General features: G+C 43.4%; 2 protein-coding genes and 1 pseudogene across 2 annotated transcripts; 1 reads left to right on the top strand and 2 right to left on the bottom strand.

The window, feature by feature from the left end:
- Positions 1-686: 686 nt before the first annotated feature.
- LOC137876023 (contactin-4-like) lies at positions 687-2,219 on the bottom strand (annotated as a pseudogene).
- A 4,223-nt stretch (positions 2,220-6,442) lies between these two features.
- LOC137876022 (signal-regulatory protein beta-2-like) lies at positions 6,443-8,706 on the top strand. Its single transcript, XM_068715561.1, has 6 exons — positions 6,443-6,491; positions 6,631-6,954; positions 7,081-7,437; positions 7,572-7,703; positions 7,826-7,869; positions 7,966-8,706. Exons 1-6 carry the CDS (start codon positions 6,449-6,451, stop codon positions 8,098-8,100), a joined length of 1,035 nt encoding a protein of 344 aa, XP_068571662.1. The 5' UTR covers positions 6,443-6,448; the 3' UTR covers positions 8,101-8,706.
- Positions 8,707-15,434: 6,728 nt separating this feature from the next.
- On the bottom strand, positions 15,435-16,670 carry LOC137875958 (contactin-4-like). The gene is made up of 4 exons (XM_068715474.1): positions 16,628-16,670; positions 16,182-16,517; positions 15,759-16,091; positions 15,435-15,493 (listed from the first exon to the last, which is right to left on the bottom strand). Exons 1-4 carry the CDS (start codon positions 16,668-16,670, stop codon positions 15,435-15,437), a joined length of 771 nt encoding a protein of 256 aa, XP_068571575.1.
- Between the last annotated feature and the right edge of the window lie 512 nt (positions 16,671-17,182).

Below are 17,182 nucleotides of genomic sequence, written 5' to 3'. Positions count from 1 at the left end.
TTCTTCTTCTTCCTTTTCACTGTCGATAGATCCAGTGATGCAGCAGTTCAGTACCTCTGTGTCACCATCCTAAAAATAATAGTTTTAATATTCAGAGCTGTGACAACAAGACCAAGAGTAAATGGTATCAGAGAGGCTTCCTGTAACGTCCAGGATTTTTTATAAACAAGAACATCTGTAGATTCCAGTTATGTTCTTCGTCTTCACAGTTTACTGAACTTACCTTCAGTTCCTTGAGAAAACAAGGATGACAATCACAATCACACAGAGAGCCAGCAGTGTGCCAAGGATGATGTGAACTGGATCCCAATGAATTGTTCCTGAAAGTCATTTAAAAATGTCATTTAACTCTTTACTCCTTGTTTCCATGAAGTCATCCATGACTTTTAGGTGACTCAATGGTAAATAGCTTAAATACTGCAGATTAGTAATATTCAGTTTATCAAATGTGTAATTTATCATAATTCGTAGCAATAATTTGAATTATGGAATTTCATGAAATAGTTGGGATGATGTCATATGAGTCAAGACCTCTATTGCTTTTCAAGTCCAAATCTTGGGCACCTTTCAGGTAAACGTGTGAAGGGAACAATAACAAGTTGTGAGATGATTCATGAATTTAAAGTCATAATTTGCACCATTTTCCTCAAGAACAATGTGTAGACTGTTGAAATAATAATCCCCTTCAATCATCACTACGACCCACTAGGAGTGTGTGGTGGTGTCTGTCTCTGCAGAGACTCTGCCCTCTGCCTGGATTTTCTCTTTGCTTCTTGTCTTGCTGTGTTTGTGACGTTGTTGGGCGTCATCAAAGAGCCTTTGAGCCCCATGTCGGGTTGTCAAAAACCACCGCTTTGTCACGATACAGAGGCACAAGCCTCCCTTTAGCATCTGTATGATATGATATGAGAACGGGTTGTTACATCGCTGTGTGTTTCTGTGCTTCAGTGTTCCCCCTGCTCCTCTCTCTCTCCTCTGCTGTTTGCAGAGTGATGTTGTCTGTGTGTCTGACTGAGAGCAGACACAGAGTAACACACAGGGCCGACAGGATGAAGCGTCCACAAATCCGGCAACGCAGCACCTCTGCAGGGTTGTGCGGAGGTGTGGGTGTGTTAATTCATTGTGCAACTTAGCGGTTTATACTATTTAAGTCTAAAAGTTAAGCATTGTTGAGTGCGTGGCCTCTTTGAGTAACAGGTGTGTGCCTTCAAATTCGCTAGATGTTAGAACTTCAATATATGAATATATGAAAATACAATACTTTTAGTATAACTGTAAATACGTACTTGTCTCCACTTTGGTTCCTTCACCAAACAGGATCTCTCCACATGTGGCCACAGCACAGTAGTAAGTCCCAGCATCAGAGGTCTGTATAGTTTTGGACAGACTGTAGACACAACTTCTTTCTTCTTGTTTATCACTGTCATTGTAAATTAATCCTGGATGAGATTCTCCTGATCCAGATCTGAACCAGTACACACTGTGTTCACCTGGAAACTGGACTCTGTTTTCTTTGTTCTTGGAGAGAAGTGAACACTGGAGAGTCACAGAGTCGCCCGGCTGGACCGACTCAGTGTCCGGACTTTGTTTCACGTAGAAAGATCTCTGCTGATTATGATCTGCATGATTCAGATAAAAATGCGTTAATAAGAACTAATAATTAAAATTATCAAACGTTGCAAAAAGACTGAGAGAGAAATATGTTTTACCTTTCACAACCAAGAAGGTGCCATAAACAAAACTGTGAATATCTTGATCCAATGAGACAGAAGTATGTTGCTTCGTCCTCTTTGCTGATATTTCTGATGGTAAGAGCGTTCCGCTCTGTGACGTTGAAACGTAGGTTGTTAAATTCCTCACTAACTGTCACTCTGCCAACAAGAACAGAAGCAACATGTTGGACCATATATCCAAGAGGTTGCTTGTACCAGTAAAAGAATGTGCTGTCCTCCCCAGAAACTGAACACTGCAAAGTAACATTTCCACCAAGTTCAACCAAAGTCAAAGAGAGCTGGTGATGAACCTCTGCAGCTTGAATCAGATCTGAAGAAAAGAGACAGAATGAAAGCACAAGATAAGTAAACAGGTAAAGTATGAACCCTTCCAAAGATGAATACATGGTTGTGTCTTTCTCAAAGTAGTTAAGCACTTACACACTGTACAAAGTAGAATCAAAGCAGCCAGTCCTCCGATCATTGTGGTACAGCACTCTTGTCTTGCACTACTGATGACACACGACCAAATGGAAGCTGTAGTCACTGGGTGATCGAGGTTTACAAAGTACAATGATTGGCTGAAACATAGAAAATGACCGTCCCCCTTCAAGTTTAAACTTTTGATCTATTTTCATTAGCTAGGACATCTACATGTTGAGTATTGGTTGTATTTTGAAAGCAGTGTCGTTATTCAGACTGCATGACTAAATGTATTGTTTCTCTGATAACCATTTTTTGTGGGGTTTTGGCCTATTTAAGTGCAAGTACTGAAAGTCTTTCAACAGCAAAATCAGTCTTATTGACTGCATGTGTGTATTTAAAGGTCACGATGTGCAGAAATGTTGGATTTTAATCACATGCACAGGTGACACAATCCACACTTTCTATTTGTTTATTGCAAGAAAATTCCATAACTTTAAATTAACCTGGAGTGGCAGCTGGTTTGTTACACAGAACTAAAAAAAAAGTACTCATCAGGTGATCGGATGAACCATCTGTGTATCACCGTCAGTCGGGAACAAACACCCTCTCCTTTGAGAAAAGTCTTCAGCGCTGTACTTTGTTCTTTACTGAAGAAATGCTCTCCAGATCTGATGTAACGGGACCACGCCCCTATTCAGAGTGACATTAATATAAGTGACGCTGAAGCAGCATTTGTCGTGTCACAAAGACCTAAAACACGCCTGTTGCTGCCACTAGATCATCTCAGGATGCTGATCGGTCCGAACCAGAATGGTTTGGACAAAAACGCATTACTTGAAGCCTGACAAGGTGGATTCTTGCGAAAAAATCAGTGGCTTCATAAACAGTTCACACTGGAGCCATTTACTGACACATTGCTTGTCCCAATGGCTGAAGTCCAGTTTTACAGTGATGCCGTTTACTTTTGTAAATTTTTGGATATATTGTTGGCTAGCTTGTTTGCTAATGACATGCGACATGTAAATGAGACAGTATTTTCCTCTTTCAGTGTAGACTAGCTGTTTTACTTCCTGTGTTTGTGCTAAGCTAGGCTAAACTCATCCTGGAGCTGGATTCAAATGTTTTGAGAATTGTCTAAATTTGGCCGTCCAATCAACACTAAGAGGTGAAAAGGAGGACTTTTGAAATAGCATTAGCTACAGCATAGCCTGCTGGTTCTAATGACAGTTGTGGGGAAAGGTGAGACGAAATGTGGCCAAAGCCACAAAGAAAATGTCACTGGTTACAGTGAGAGAAAGAGGCCTCATGAATGTACAATTTGTCATTATGATAAAGTATTGCAATTTTGATCTTCATCTAAATCTTGATGATCTTTCAAACACTCTTAAATAGTTTTGTTTGTTTATCATTTCCTCATTTTTAATAACAGATACTTTGATTTGTTTTAGCACAAAAAGCACTAGTAAAACCAATAACATTAAGGACAGGCCCATTTAATTAATGAAGTTACACTTGTGTGTTTCTCAAGTCTAAATGTCTGCTTTGAAAGTTATGTGCACATGAAGACACAAAGTGAGAGGGATCAAATAGACTGTCGGTGGTTTTCACCAGTGAACTGATGTGCAGCAGTTACACACATACTGAGCATTACATGTTGTAGACACAATTAGTTTCCTTTTTAAAACATATTCAGTGTAAAAACATGTCAGGGGACAACTACTCAATTGAATAAACCCGTCACTCTTTCTGGTCTCACAGCACTTTGTAAATCCCTTCTGCATGTAGCGAGAGCAGCAAGCAAAGCCACATGCAACAGCTACACTGACAGACTGAAGCTGTGGTGGGACACTTTTGCACCCTTTGACCAACCTTCAAGGCTGTTTACTCACAACAGACTATTCAACAGGATGTGTAGTGAGGGAAGAGCTACAATAAGCTTCAGCAGACAAACTTATTGTTCTATTTTTACTTGTTGCTGTGCTCATTTAAAGTATAGATACTGTCTATCCTTCATGTTCTTAAGATGCAACCATCTACGACCATATGCATGTGCAATCTTAAAATATCACGGATGCATATTTGCGTGTTTTGTATTAATCTACAGATTTATTTACCACCTGAGTCTATCGCCGCACCACAGACTTAAACAAGGCTTCCTCACCTATTTGTAGATAATCAGACAAACTTAACTTAAGATCAAGGTTCAAAATTCTGCATCGACAAATAGACCAGAGTGGGTCCAGTGAAGGATTAGCACCTCCCCCTCTGACAGCAATTACAAATGAACAGCACAAAACTGCAGAGGAGTGTGATGGAAAATGATCGGGACATAGCGTGACTGGGTGCGTTTGTCCGACCCTCCTGAACCCTTAACCTACTCCTGTTAGTTGATGTGATATTAATAACAATCATAACAACAAGTGTGTTATTAAAAGGTAAAACATTGTTCAAAACGAACTTCATGAGGCTGAAGCAGAGTGAGAGAAGAAGGTTTGTATCTACACCTCAGTTTGAGACCCGACCCCAACAATGCTTAAGTTTCCACGCATCATTTGTTTGTCAGTGGTGACTGTGACTGTGTGTCTATTTTTGTCTTTGTGTGTGTGTGTGTGTGTGTGTGTGTGTGTGTGTGTGTGTGTGTGTGTGTGTGTGTGTGTGTGTGTGTGTGTGTGTGTGTGTGTGTGTGTGTGTGTGTGTGTGTGAAAGTACAAAGCGTGTTTTGGCTCGTTGTCAACAATATGTAGAACCTGATGAAGGCCACAAACCACAGCGAGCTGGTTTAACAAATGTGACTGAAGTTTCGGTCCTAAACTGTAGATAGACGGCCGTCTTTATAATTTATTTCTTCATACAACTGTCTCATTGGGAGGAAACCTTAACGCTGTTTTGATCATTTTTATAACGCTGGAGTTTGTGGTGTTGTACTGGGCTGCATTTTAATGTTAGTGTGAAGACATCAACCACTGTGAATGAAGTGACCCAGGATTGTTTATTCATAATCACCTTGTTATTGATTATATGGTTTTATTTGGGGTCTTGTCCCAGCTTCACACTGGACTGATAACAATATACGGGTCAGAAACTTTAAATCTCCTCCAGGTGAATGTGATCCTGTGAGAGTGGCGCTCTGCTGCTGCCTCTCACCAGCCCCCTGAAAAGAAGTGAGGTGAGAATAGAGGACGGATGGTTGAACCGCCCTCCTCTGTACGCTGTGCTCTTCCTGCTGATGTGACTGACAGGCAGGAGTGGGCGGGTCATCACTGATGATGTGGAGCATCTGAATTGGCTAGCGTGCATAACATTTAACACGTCTTTATCTCTGAGTATCGTGATGACAAATGGATGAATGCATCTTTTCTGCACACAAATCAAACTGAAGATCATAGTGCAGTATGTCTGATTAATTGTTCATCAGAGTGACGGCCAGTGGAAAGAAGCTGTTCCTGTGTCTGGTGGTTTTGTCGTACAGTGCTCTGTAGCGCCTACCAGAGGGGAGGAGTTGGAACAGTCTAACACAGAGGAGCCACTTACTGCAGAAAAGAGAGGACATGTAATATGCTGAATATGTGCACAAACACAAGCACTCAACTGTGTGAAGATTACACAAACAAAGGCTTAAAATGACCGGGACGCTGGGTTGTAAAGCATTTAGAGATTGTTACTCTTCTTTAGACAGCAGGACATGTTAGAGCCATGAGTTAACCACAAAGCTGCTGGATCTCAGTTTTGATGCATAAATGCTACAATCCTTAAATGTGTAAGCTAACACACAAACATAATGAGTGGCAATAATTCAGTCCGGTTCTCTTTTGGAGATACATTCATATTGGACTTGTTTGCAATTTGTCATTTACATCCATCAGTGGGTTTGGAGAACTAAAATTCTGCACTGCAAACTGGAGCGTTTAAGTTTAAGAGACTTCTATAGTCAGTGAAGCTCTAATGAAAGACGCTTTTGAGTCACACTAAAGGAAATGTAGGATCCAGTGTTTTTGAATACTTTGTTGGTCTTTGTTTAGAATTTTATCTGTCTCTTGTAAGTTCTCTAACTTTTTGGGAGTGTAATACTTAATTGCTGGATTCCCCCTTAAATCTTGTTAAGTTGTCATAGTTGTCGTATAGTTGTAGAAACTCACCATGAAACAAAAGTGCGCTGTTGGTGTTGATTCATATTTTTAGGTTGGAAAATAACGACCGGCCAATCAGATTGCTCTGAAACTGATCCCTCCCACTTGACATGATTACATTAAGACACTTCATCTTCTAATTTGATCTGATTTAACTGCAGTCTCAAGAGGATTAACAAGAAAATGATGATCATCTTTTATTTACTGCTGATTCTCAGAGTGGGGCGTAAGTACATGTAGCAATGTCAGATTTACTTCAGATATGTATTTATATCATTGTCATGTTCTTACAGTAATTCAGCAGGACATACCTGATTCTTTCTCTGTCAACAACCACTGAACCGTGTTTCTCTTCACATTTTCAGGATGCACAGATGATCTGATCTTTGAGACAAAGAGTGTTGGACAAGATGTGACTTTGACTTGTCCTCGCAATACAACTCAGGGCATATCATCCTTGTTTTGGATCAGGCTTGTTTCTGGAAACTTACCTGAATTCTTTAAAGGAAAATACACTTTTGATCAAGATGGTGTTAATACGACTCCTCGCATTACAACAAAACAAGGACCTGGAACATTTCTCCTGCATATCCATCAAGCAAAGCTAAGCGATACTGGAGTTTACTACTGTTTTAGAGTGAAAAAACTTGATATGACACTTTTGAAAGGAACATTTCTGAGAATTGGAGGTAAACATTTATAAAAATCAGTTTACATATTTTAATTATCCTACTTGTATGTATACAGATAAAAACATTTCTTAAGTACTTCAATGCTCACTAAAGCATGGTTATTATCATGTTTGTATTTCTCAGGACCAGAACCTAATATCACTGCCATCATACAAGAGCGTTTATCTGATCCAGTCCATCCAGGAGACTCAGTGACTCTGCAGTGTTCAGTCCTCTCTGTCTCTGAGAAGAAGACGTGTCCAGAAGAACAGAGTGTGTACTGGTTCAGAGCCGGATCAGATGGATCTTATCCCAGTGTCATTTATGCACAAAGAAACAACAATGCTGGATGTGAGAAGAGTCCTGAGGCTCACTCTCCACAGAAATGTGTCTACAGCTTCTCTAAGAACGTCGGCTCCTCTGATGCCGGGACTTATTACTGCGCTGTGGCCACATGTGGAGAGATATTATTTGGAAACGGAACAAAACTGGAAGTTGAAGGTAACGGCAGAATATTTCCATATAAATCAAGATTAATTTAGATCATGTATCACAAAACAATTGGACCATATGCCTTATATCATCTTGTCAAAATAGTTAACTTCAATTATTTGCTCATTTTCATATACTTTCAGCACTCAACATGTGGGATTTGCAGAAGGCCAACACGGTTCTGATTCTGCTATTTGCAGCTCTGGCTATGAGTCTGATTGTTATTGCCTTCCTGATTTATACCATCAAGATGAAAACTTGTGATCAGTCCAACGGTAATATACGTTTCTAACAGAATCTTGCAAAAGCTAACTTTCCGGAATTAACACAACTGACATGTATAAATTAACCTGCAGGGTCTTTCATCCTAAATCTCTGTTTTTATTTTATAACACAGCTGCCGTTGCTGCAACAGTCAGCGGTGAGCACCAAGGTCAGCAGGTAAGGTCTATAAAGAAAAGATCACAATGGAAAAGTTATTAGCATTTTCTTTCCACTCTATAGAAATTAAAATATGCTGTTTTCATATTTATTCAGAGAAATGAGGACATGTTGGTTTATTCTGCACCAACCTTCACCAAGAGGAAAACTGGCAGAGCAGAGAGAAAGAATGTAAAAACAGCAGAGGGAGAGACCGTCTACACTGGTGTCAGGACTTTAATGAAAGATTAACAATCTATCGGTTATAGTCTTTCACTTTGATAGCCCTGAAAAATGTTCTACGTTTCATTGTGACACGTTTTAATGACTTGTTGATATTCTACAGCATCTCATATCTCTTAATTCTTATTTAATTTTGTGCATTGTTGGCTGTTTGAAAGATTGACCTTCAAAGAGTCAGTGGGTTGAAGAAGGTTTCCATCTGATCTTTTGTCTGATGTGCAGTTTTAACGCCGTAAACTTCTCTATGTATCAATGCTAAGGTGTACCGCTTTCAGTCTTTTCAAAGGTTTTCTCTTTTCTTTTATAATGGCATAATTTCATTAAGTGTTCAGTCATAATTTATTTATTTTGAAAATAACTTTAGTTAGTTGATCTTGTATAAGACAGGGACATTGATTGGTTTTCTTATTAAATGTTTGCATCACAGTAGAAACTAGTACAATACTTTTACAGAAATAAACGGCGACATATATGTTTCATAATTCCTGCAAGTTAAAAGCAATGTGACATACAGTCAGTCTTAACCCTAAATTAACTTGAGATCTAAATATTAAAAGTGTTTTAAATAATCAGGGCAAAAGAAAAAACAACTATCAAACCTCTCAACAAAACTATACTGCGTGTCTAAATCTATTTGCAAATAAAGACAGTAATTGAATAAGTAATGTGTTGATGTGATTCCTATAAAAATGGTTTTAGTATTGACGTTCACGAATATATCATAACCTTGAGGGTTGTTGTGAAAAAGTTACATTGAGCTAAAGTATATTGTATCAACTGGTTTTATGTTTTTGTAGTATTGTGTATGTTGAAGGAACACAATGGAAACAAGACGTCAGTCATGATGTCTGTGCACAGCGTTCCATTCTAGAGAGATCATCTCAGACCTACGATTAATGTAAATATTTTAGTGACAATGGCAATAATATTTCCGTAAATCAAATGTCCAGATATTAACCATCCTTTATTGCACTCCATGATCAAAATGTCATTATTGAATAATCTGCTGTTTTACAATCAATCACAAATCTAAATTTACAATAATCATTCGGAGGCAAAAATGAATTTATCTGAATTTACCTTAATTAAGCCCAAACTGAATGATTTTTACACAAATTCTACGAATTGCATCAATTATCTGTTCTACGTACACACGAGTATTTTTTTAACCTTTAATTATGCAGGATAGTGCCGTTGAGATTAAAAATCCCTTTTTCAAGAGAGTCTCGGCTGTGGGAAAGTTGACTAAAAGTTCTTCTCTTGCTCCAAACATCTGGGTGCACTCCCCCTCTCTCACCAACGACCCCTAAAGAAAAGCTGCTAACCCCAGACCAGTGCAGTCAGATCAACCTGTGACCAACAGTCCATAACCTGAGTATCACCTTACTGTGTCCAAACTCCTCCTTTACCTTCATCTGCACTACTCCTATACGCTTTTATTGTCAAATGTATAATTAGCATTCCACTTGCCTCGTTAAAAATGTAGAAAAGCAGCTTTCAAAATATCAGTTGTCCAATTAGAACGCCCATATGTCGATACGGCGGCAGATCAATATTAAACTAATTTAATACATGGTTTAGTGTAATGATAAAAGCAGGATAAGTCCCACTAGCTCACATTGTTTGATGCAAACAGCTTACTTTATTGTTCACACAGGATATTTTTTTAGCAACGTGGATTTTCTCAAGAATGACTGCGGAAGATTTCTGACATAATCCTTTTTTATTTCAACTTTGATTAATGTTTCATGATGCAGTCAATATTCCAAGCTTCAACAGATATATTCATTCTTATTTCAACAAAGCAACATTAGCAAACGCAAGTTACTAAGGCTGGAGCATGCTACTCAGGCCACGCAGGCCACTGCTTTGTTAGTTTTTTTTCCTGCCTCGCTGAAAGAGGTTTTGTTTCCAGGGATTTCCCTGAGCCTTTTTGTTGGAAATAAAAGATCGTCAGTTGAACCTTAACACCTGCGTCCGAGTCCTCATCAAGAGTTCCCTCCGTGACAGTACACACTGGCCAGAATGGACTCGGCAGATAAGGACCAGCTGACTGCGGCGCTGCGCACTCAAGCCTCAAGGCTGGCGCAGCATGAGGATCTGGTGGCTGGCCTCGATCGAGGAGTCAGGGGACTAGCTCAAAGCCAGGAGGGGTTTAAGGCCACCATAACCACGCAGGTGGGACTTCTCAGCACCCAGGTGGAACAGAACAGGGGATTCTGAGCCCTCCCCCGTAGCCACACATGCTGATGCATGCACCAGGCTGGCACCCGAACGATACTCTGGGACCATCGAACAAAGTAGGTCATTCATTATTGAATGCGAAATGCACTTTGAACACTCCCCTCTTCACTTTCACACAGAAAGATCCAAGGTCGCCTTCATGATGTCTCATCTCACGGGAAGGGCCAAGGCGTGGGCCACCGCTGAGTGGGCCAGGAATTCGGCAATCTGTGCTTTGCCTAAGAAGAGGTTTGCCGACGCTCTCAAACTCGTCTTTGACCCTGTGGCGACAGACCGAGAAAGGGCTCGGGAGCTCAGCCGGATAAAACAGGGAGGCGAGCCTGTTTGTGATTACGCCATTCGCTTTCGCACCCTGGCGACGGAGAGCGGGTGGAACACCACGGCCCTATACGATGTTTTTCTGAAAGGACTTTCAGATCCGATCCAGGACCTTTTGGTCCCATTGGACCTCCCTCCGGACCTCGATTCCTTCATCGCCCTCGCCATCCGCACAGACAACCGGCTGCGGGAACGGAGGCGGCAGCGCGGGTCCAGGTCGACAGCCACGGCACCTGATTCTTCAGCGGCTCTCTGGCACGCCGCATCACGTCGGACCTCTCCTGAGCAACGTTCACGACCTCCCGCCGGAGGAGAAGAGGAGCCCATGCAGATGAGAAGGGCCCGGCTCTCTCAGGAGGAGCGGCAGCGGCGCTATCAGGAGGGCAGGTGCTTTTACTGTGGCGAACATGGCCACCTCATCACCGCTTGCCCCGTGAAGGCCAACCTGTTGGTGAGTCATGTCACAACAGTTACTCTCACCCCACGACGATTAACCACAGTGAAGATTAAACACCACAATAAAGACCTCGAGCTGGGAGCACTGATTGACTCAGGAGCAGAAGAGACTCTAATCGACTGGGGTTTAGCGCGGAGACTGGGGCTTCGGGTTAACCTACTGAGTAAGCCTGTTAAGGCGAGCGCGCTCAATGGAAGCGTATTGTTCACTATAACACATGTTACCGAACCAGTAGATCTTCGCATCACCGATCATTGGGAGCGCATAAGGCTGTATCTTATACACTCACCTCTGCACCATCTCATCCTCGGGTTTCCGTGGCTAATTCGCCACAACCCACACATAGATTGGCTCACCGGGGACATTCTGGCGTGGGGGGAGAGTTGTAGGAACCAATGTCGGGAATCACAGCCCCAAGAGAAGAACCCTACTCTTAACAGTGTTTTCACTCACTCTATCACAGACTCGGAGAACACCGATCTGACCAAGGTTCCAAGCTGCTACCATCATCTCGCAGAGGTTTTTAGTAAAAGCAAAGCCACAGCCCTACCGCCTCATCGCGCATTTGACTGCGCCATTGATCTCCTGCCCGGTTCCACCATCCCGAAGTGCCGTCTTTATTCGGTTTCTGGGCCTGAGAGGCAGGCCATGAAAGACTATATCGAGTCGTCTCTGAGAGCAGGTTTGATCCGACCTTCCTCATCTCCAGCAGGGGCTGGTTTCTTCTTTGTGGGAAAAAAGGATGGAACTCTTCGCCCCTGCATTAACTATAGCCCACTCAACGAAATCACAGTTAAGAACAGATATCCCCTTCCCCTCATGTCTACAGTATTCGACCAGCTTCAACAGGCACAGATTTTCACCAAACTGGACTTACGCAACGCTTATCATCTGGTTCGCATTAGGGAAGGGGATGAGTGGAAGACAGGATTCAACATGCCATCTGGACATTACGAATATCTGGTCATGCCTTTTGGTCTCACCAATGCCCCAGCAGTTTTCCAGACGATGATAAACGACGTGTTGAGAGAATTCTTAGATCATTTTGTATATGTTTATATTGATGACATTCTGATTTATTCCCCCGACCTAGAGACTCATAAAAATCATGTTGAACTCGTCTTGCAACGTCTCCTAGACCATGGGTTATACGTTAAAGCAGAAAAGAGTGAATTTCATGCCAATACTGTCTCCTTCCTGGGCTTTATCGTAGCCCCTGGAAGGGTTCAGATGGACCCGGCTAAAGTAAGCGCTGTAGCCAAATGGCCAACACCTGATAACCGCAAAAAAGTGCAGCAATTCCTCGGTTTTGCCAACTTTTACAGGCGGTTTATCAGAGGCTTCAGCGCGACAGCAGCTCCGCTCCATGCTCTCACTTCTCTGCAGGTACCGTTTCACTGGTCCGCCGACGCGGACGCAGCCTTCTGAGAGCTTAAGCGGCGGTTCACCACAGCACCCATCCTCACGCTCCCTGATCCCGCTCGCCAGTTCGTGGTGGAGGTGGACGCCTCTAATGACGGGATCGGGGCCATTCTCTCCCAGCGAGCAGAGTTGGATAACAAGCTTCACCCCTGTGCTTTCTTATCACGACGACTGACGGCAGCGGAACGGAACTACGATGTGGGAGATCGTGAGCTGCTGGCGGTGAAGGTGGCGCTGGAGGAGTGGCGGCACTGGCTTGAGGGGGCACGGCACCCGTTTCTGGTTTGGACAGACCACAAGAACCTGCAGTATATTAAGAAAGCTAAACGTTTAAATTCCCGTCAAGCCCGCTGGTCTTTGTTTTTTAACCGTTTTGATTTTTCCCTATCCTACAGACCGGGGTCAAAGAATACCAAGCCTGACGCCCTGTCCCGTCTTTTCAGCCCCGAGCCTGTGGCCATGGAACCTGAGCCCATCCTTCCACTTAACTGGTTGGAGCGGTTACCTGGCCTATAGAAACTGAGGTGAAGCAGGCTAACGGTGAGACCCCTCCACCTCGTGGGTGCCCAGATAATCGTCTGTTTGTCCCCGTTAATCTGCGCCCACAGGTGATCCACTGGGCTCACTCGTCTTTGCTCACCTGCCATCCGGACGTACGTCGGACCATGTTCGCCATCACGCAGAGGTTCTGGTGGCCGTCCATGGAGCCGGAGGTCCGGGAGTACGTTGAGGCATGTTCCGTCTGCGCCAGGAACAAGAACTCCTCCAGAACCCGTGTAGGCTTGCTGCAGCCGCTGCCCATTCCGTCCCGGCCGTGGGCAGAAATCTCTATGGACTTTGTCACGGGGCTCCCGATCTCCAAGGGTAACACCACGGTTTTGACCGTGGTGGACAGATTCTCTAAAATGGCACATTTTCTAGCCTTGCCCAAGTTGCCGTCAGCTAAAGAGACGGCTGATATTATGATGAACAATGTGTTTAGGATCCACGGATTCCCCCAAGACATTGTGTGGGATCGAGGGCCCCAATTCGTCTCACGGTTCTGGAAGGAGTTTTGTAAGCTCATTGGAGCCACCGCTAGCCTCACATCTGGGTACCATCCTGAGGCTAACGGCCAGACGGAGCGCCTCAATCAACAGCTGGAAACCGGCCTTCAGTGCCTGGTGGCCCAGAATCCTGCGTCATGGAGCCAACACCTGACATGGGTCGAGTTCGCCCATAACTCCCTTCCCACCTCCGCCACTGGTATGTCTCCCTTCCATTGTGTGTTTGGTTACCAACCCCCTGTTTTTCCCGAGTCCGAACCAGAGGTGTCTGTGCCCTCCGCCCATGCCTCAGTCCGTCGCTGCCGCAGGGCAGCAGCACGCCAGACACTAATCCGACAGGGGGACAGAGTAAAGAGAGCAGCAGACCGCAGGAGGAGACCGGCGCCTGCATATCAGCCCGGCCAGCGAGTATGGCTCACGGCCAAGGAACTACCCTTACAGGTAGAATCACGGAAACTGGCTCCACGTTTTGTCGGCCCGTTCCCCATCTCGAGGATCATCAACCCAGCAGCTGTGCGCCTCCGCCTGCCCCGGTCCCTCAGGGTACATCCCACATTTCACGTCAGCAAGATCAAGCCAGTCAGGGAGAGCGCCATGATGCCGAACCCCAAGCCACCCCCGCCCCCTCGAATGATCGAAGGGGGGCCTGTCTACACGGTGAAGAATTTGTTGGCAGTACGTAAGCGGGGCCGGGGCAGGCAGTTCCTCGTGGACTGGGAGGGATACGGCCCAGAGGAACGACAATGGGTTTCTCCTAGCCTCATAGTCGACCCGGATCTCATTCGGGACTTTTATAGAGATCACCCGGACATTCCAAGGCCGTCTGATATTCGGCCTTAGGGGGGGGTAATGTCACACCTGTATGTCAAGTTGGGTTTTTGTCCTGTCTCCACGTTTGTTTTGTGACTTCCTGTTTTATTTTGGAAATTAACTCTCCTCTCGTTTCAGGTTCCTTGCCCTTCCTCATGTGTCACCAGTCTGATTGTCTTCCCTGATTCCTGATTGTCTCCACCTGCTCCCCCACTTCCCTCATGTGTACTTATAGTCTGCATCTCCCCTTGTCCTGTGCCAGTGTGTCATGTCCTTTTGCGTTGCACACCTGCCTTATGTTATCAGCAAGTCCAAGCCTTAGTATTGTCTATCCAGTTCTTGTTTCTTGTTTCTCGTTTCTTGTTTCTAGTTTCCTCTGTAAGAGCGACTTTGTTTTGCATTTTGCCATTTTGATCATTCAGCTCTTTGAGTTGAATCAGAGTTTTTTTATTTGTAGTATTATACCTTCCTTGCGAAGTGATTTTTGGTTTGGCTTTTGCCGTTTTAACTTTACTGCTCTTTGAGTTAAATCGGAGTTTTTAGTTCTGCTTTGTTAGTTTTTTTTCCTGCCTCGCAAAAAGAGGTTTTGTTTCCAGGGATTTCCCTGAGCCTTTTTGTTGGAAATAAAAGATCGTCAGTTGAACCTTAACACCTGCGTCAGAGTCCTCATCAAGAGTTCCCTCCGTGACACCTTTCAGGTAAACGTGTGAAGGGAACAATAACAAGTTGTGAGATGATTCATGAATTTAAAGTCATAATTTGCACCATTTTCCTCAAGAACAATGTGTAGACTGTTGAAATAATAATCCCTTTCAATCATCACTACGACCCACTAGGAGTGTGTGGTGGTGTCTGTCTCTGCAGAGACTCTGCCCTCTGCCTGGATTTTCTCTTTGCTTCTTGTCTTGCTGTGTTTGTGACGTTGTTGGGCGTCATCAAAGAGCCTTTGAGCCCCATGTCGGGTTGTCAAAAACCACCGCTTTGTCACGATACAGAGGCACAAGCCTCCCTTTAGCATCTGTATGATATGATATGAGAACAAGTTGTTACATCGCTGTGTGTTTCTGTGCTTCAGTGTTCCCCCTGTTCCTCTCTCTCTCCTCTGCTAGCAGACACAGAGAATAACACACAGGGCCACAGGATGAAGCGTCCACAAATCCGGCAACGCAGCACCTCTGCAGGGTTGTGCGGAGGTGTGGGTGTGTTAATTCATTGTACAACTTAGCGGTTTATACTATTTAAGGCTAAAAGTTAAGCATTGTTGAGTGCGTGGCCCCTTTGAGTAACAGGTATGTGCCGTCAAATTCGCTAGATGTTAGAACTTCAATATATGAAAATACAATACTTTTAGTAGAACTGTAAATATGTACTTGTCTCCACTTTGGTTCCTTCACCAAACAGGATCTCTCCACATGTGGCCACAGCACAATAGTAAGTCCCAGCATCAGAGGTCTGTATAGTTTTGGACAGACTGTAGACACAACTTCTTTCTTCTTGTTCATCACTGTGAGTGTAAATGAATCCTGGATGAGATTCTCCTGATCCAGATCTGAACCAGTACACTCTGTGTTCACCTGGACACTGGACTCTGTTTTCTTTGTTCTTGGAGAGAAGTGAACACTGGAGAGTCACCGAGTCGCCCGGATGGACCGACTCAGTCTCCGGACTTTGTTTCATGCAGAAAGGAATCTGCTGATTACGATCTGCATGATTCAGATAACAATGCGTTAATAAGAATGAATAATTAAAATTATCAAATGTGGCAAAAAGACTTGGAGAGAAATATGTTTTACCTTTCACAACCAAGAAGGTGCCATTAACAAAACTGTGTGAATATCTTGATCCACTGAGACAGAAGTATGTCGCTTCGTCCTCTTTGCTGATATTTCTGATGGTAAGAGCGTTCCGCTCTGTGACGTTAAAACGTGGGTTGTTAAATTCCTCACTAACTGTCACTCTGCCAACAAGAACAGAAGCGACATGTTGGACCATATATCCAAGAGGCTGCTTGTACCAGTAAAATGATTTGCCCTCCATCTCAGAAACTGAACACTGCAAAGTAACATTTCCACCAAGTTCAACCAAAGTCAAAGAGAGCTGGTGAGGAACCTCTGCAGCTTGAATCAGATCTGAAGAAAAGAGACAGAATGAAAGCACAAGATAAGTAAACGGGTGAAGTATGAACCCTTCCAAAGATGAATACATGGTCGTGTCTTTCTTAAAATAGTTAAGCACTTACACACTGAACAAAGTAGAATCAAAGCAGCCAGTCCTCCGATCATTGTGGTACAGCACTCTTGTCTTGCACTACTGATGACACACGACCAAATGGAAGCTGTAGTCACTGGGTGATCGAGGTTTACAAAGTACAATGATTGGCTGAAACATAGAAAATGACCGTCCCCCTTCAAGTTTAAACCTTTGATTTATTTTCATTAGATAGGACATCTACATGTTGAGTATTTGTTGTATTTTCAAAGCAGTGTCGTTATTCAGACTGCATGACTAAATGTATTGTTTCTCTGATAACTATTTTTTGTGTGTTTTTGGCCTATTTAAGAGCAAGTACTGAAAGTCTTTCAACAGCAAAATCAGTCTTATTGACTGCATGTGTGTATTTAAAGGTCACGATGTGCAGAAATGTTGGATTTTAATCGCATGCACAGGTGACACAATCCACACTTTCTATGTTTTTTTGCAAGAAAATTCCATAACTTTAAATTAACCTGGAGTGCCAGATGGTTTGTTACACAGAACGAAAAAAAAAGTACTCAGCAGGTGATCGGATGAACCA

The sequence above is a fragment of the Cebidichthys violaceus genome, unplaced genomic scaffold (genome assembly GCF_023349555.1).
Source record: "Cebidichthys violaceus isolate CVI_PGR_0920_01 unplaced genomic scaffold, fCebVio1.0.p SCAF_2, whole genome shotgun sequence".
In the NCBI taxonomy this organism is placed as follows: domain Eukaryota; kingdom Metazoa; phylum Chordata; class Actinopteri; order Perciformes; family Stichaeidae; genus Cebidichthys; species Cebidichthys violaceus.
This window is presented reverse-complemented; position numbering and strand designations above follow the sequence as displayed.

Bases quoted from the DNA above. Each gene is read 5' to 3' on its own strand.
- LOC137876022 (XM_068715561.1), top strand. From the start codon at position 6,449: ATGATGATCATCTTTTATTTACTGCTGATTCTCAGAGTGGGGC. The intron at 6,492-6,630 runs GTAAGTACATGT...TCACATTTTCAG, and splicing joins GCTGATTCTCAGAGTGGGGC to GATGCACAGATGATCTGATC. The intron at 7,870-7,965 runs GTAAGGTCTATA...ATATTTATTCAG, and splicing joins GTGAGCACCAAGGTCAGCAG to AGAAATGAGGACATGTTGGT.
- LOC137875958 (XM_068715474.1), bottom strand. From the start codon at position 16,670: ATGATCGGAGGACTGGCTGCTTTGATTCTACTTTGTTCAGTGT. The intron at 16,092-16,181 runs GTAAAACATATT...TGAATCATGCAG, and splicing joins CACCTTCTTGGTTGTGAAAG to ATCGTAATCAGCAGATTCCT. The intron at 15,494-15,758 runs GTACATATTTAC...TGTGTCTGCTAG, and splicing joins AGGAACCAAAGTGGAGACAA to CAGAGGAGAGAGAGAGGAAC.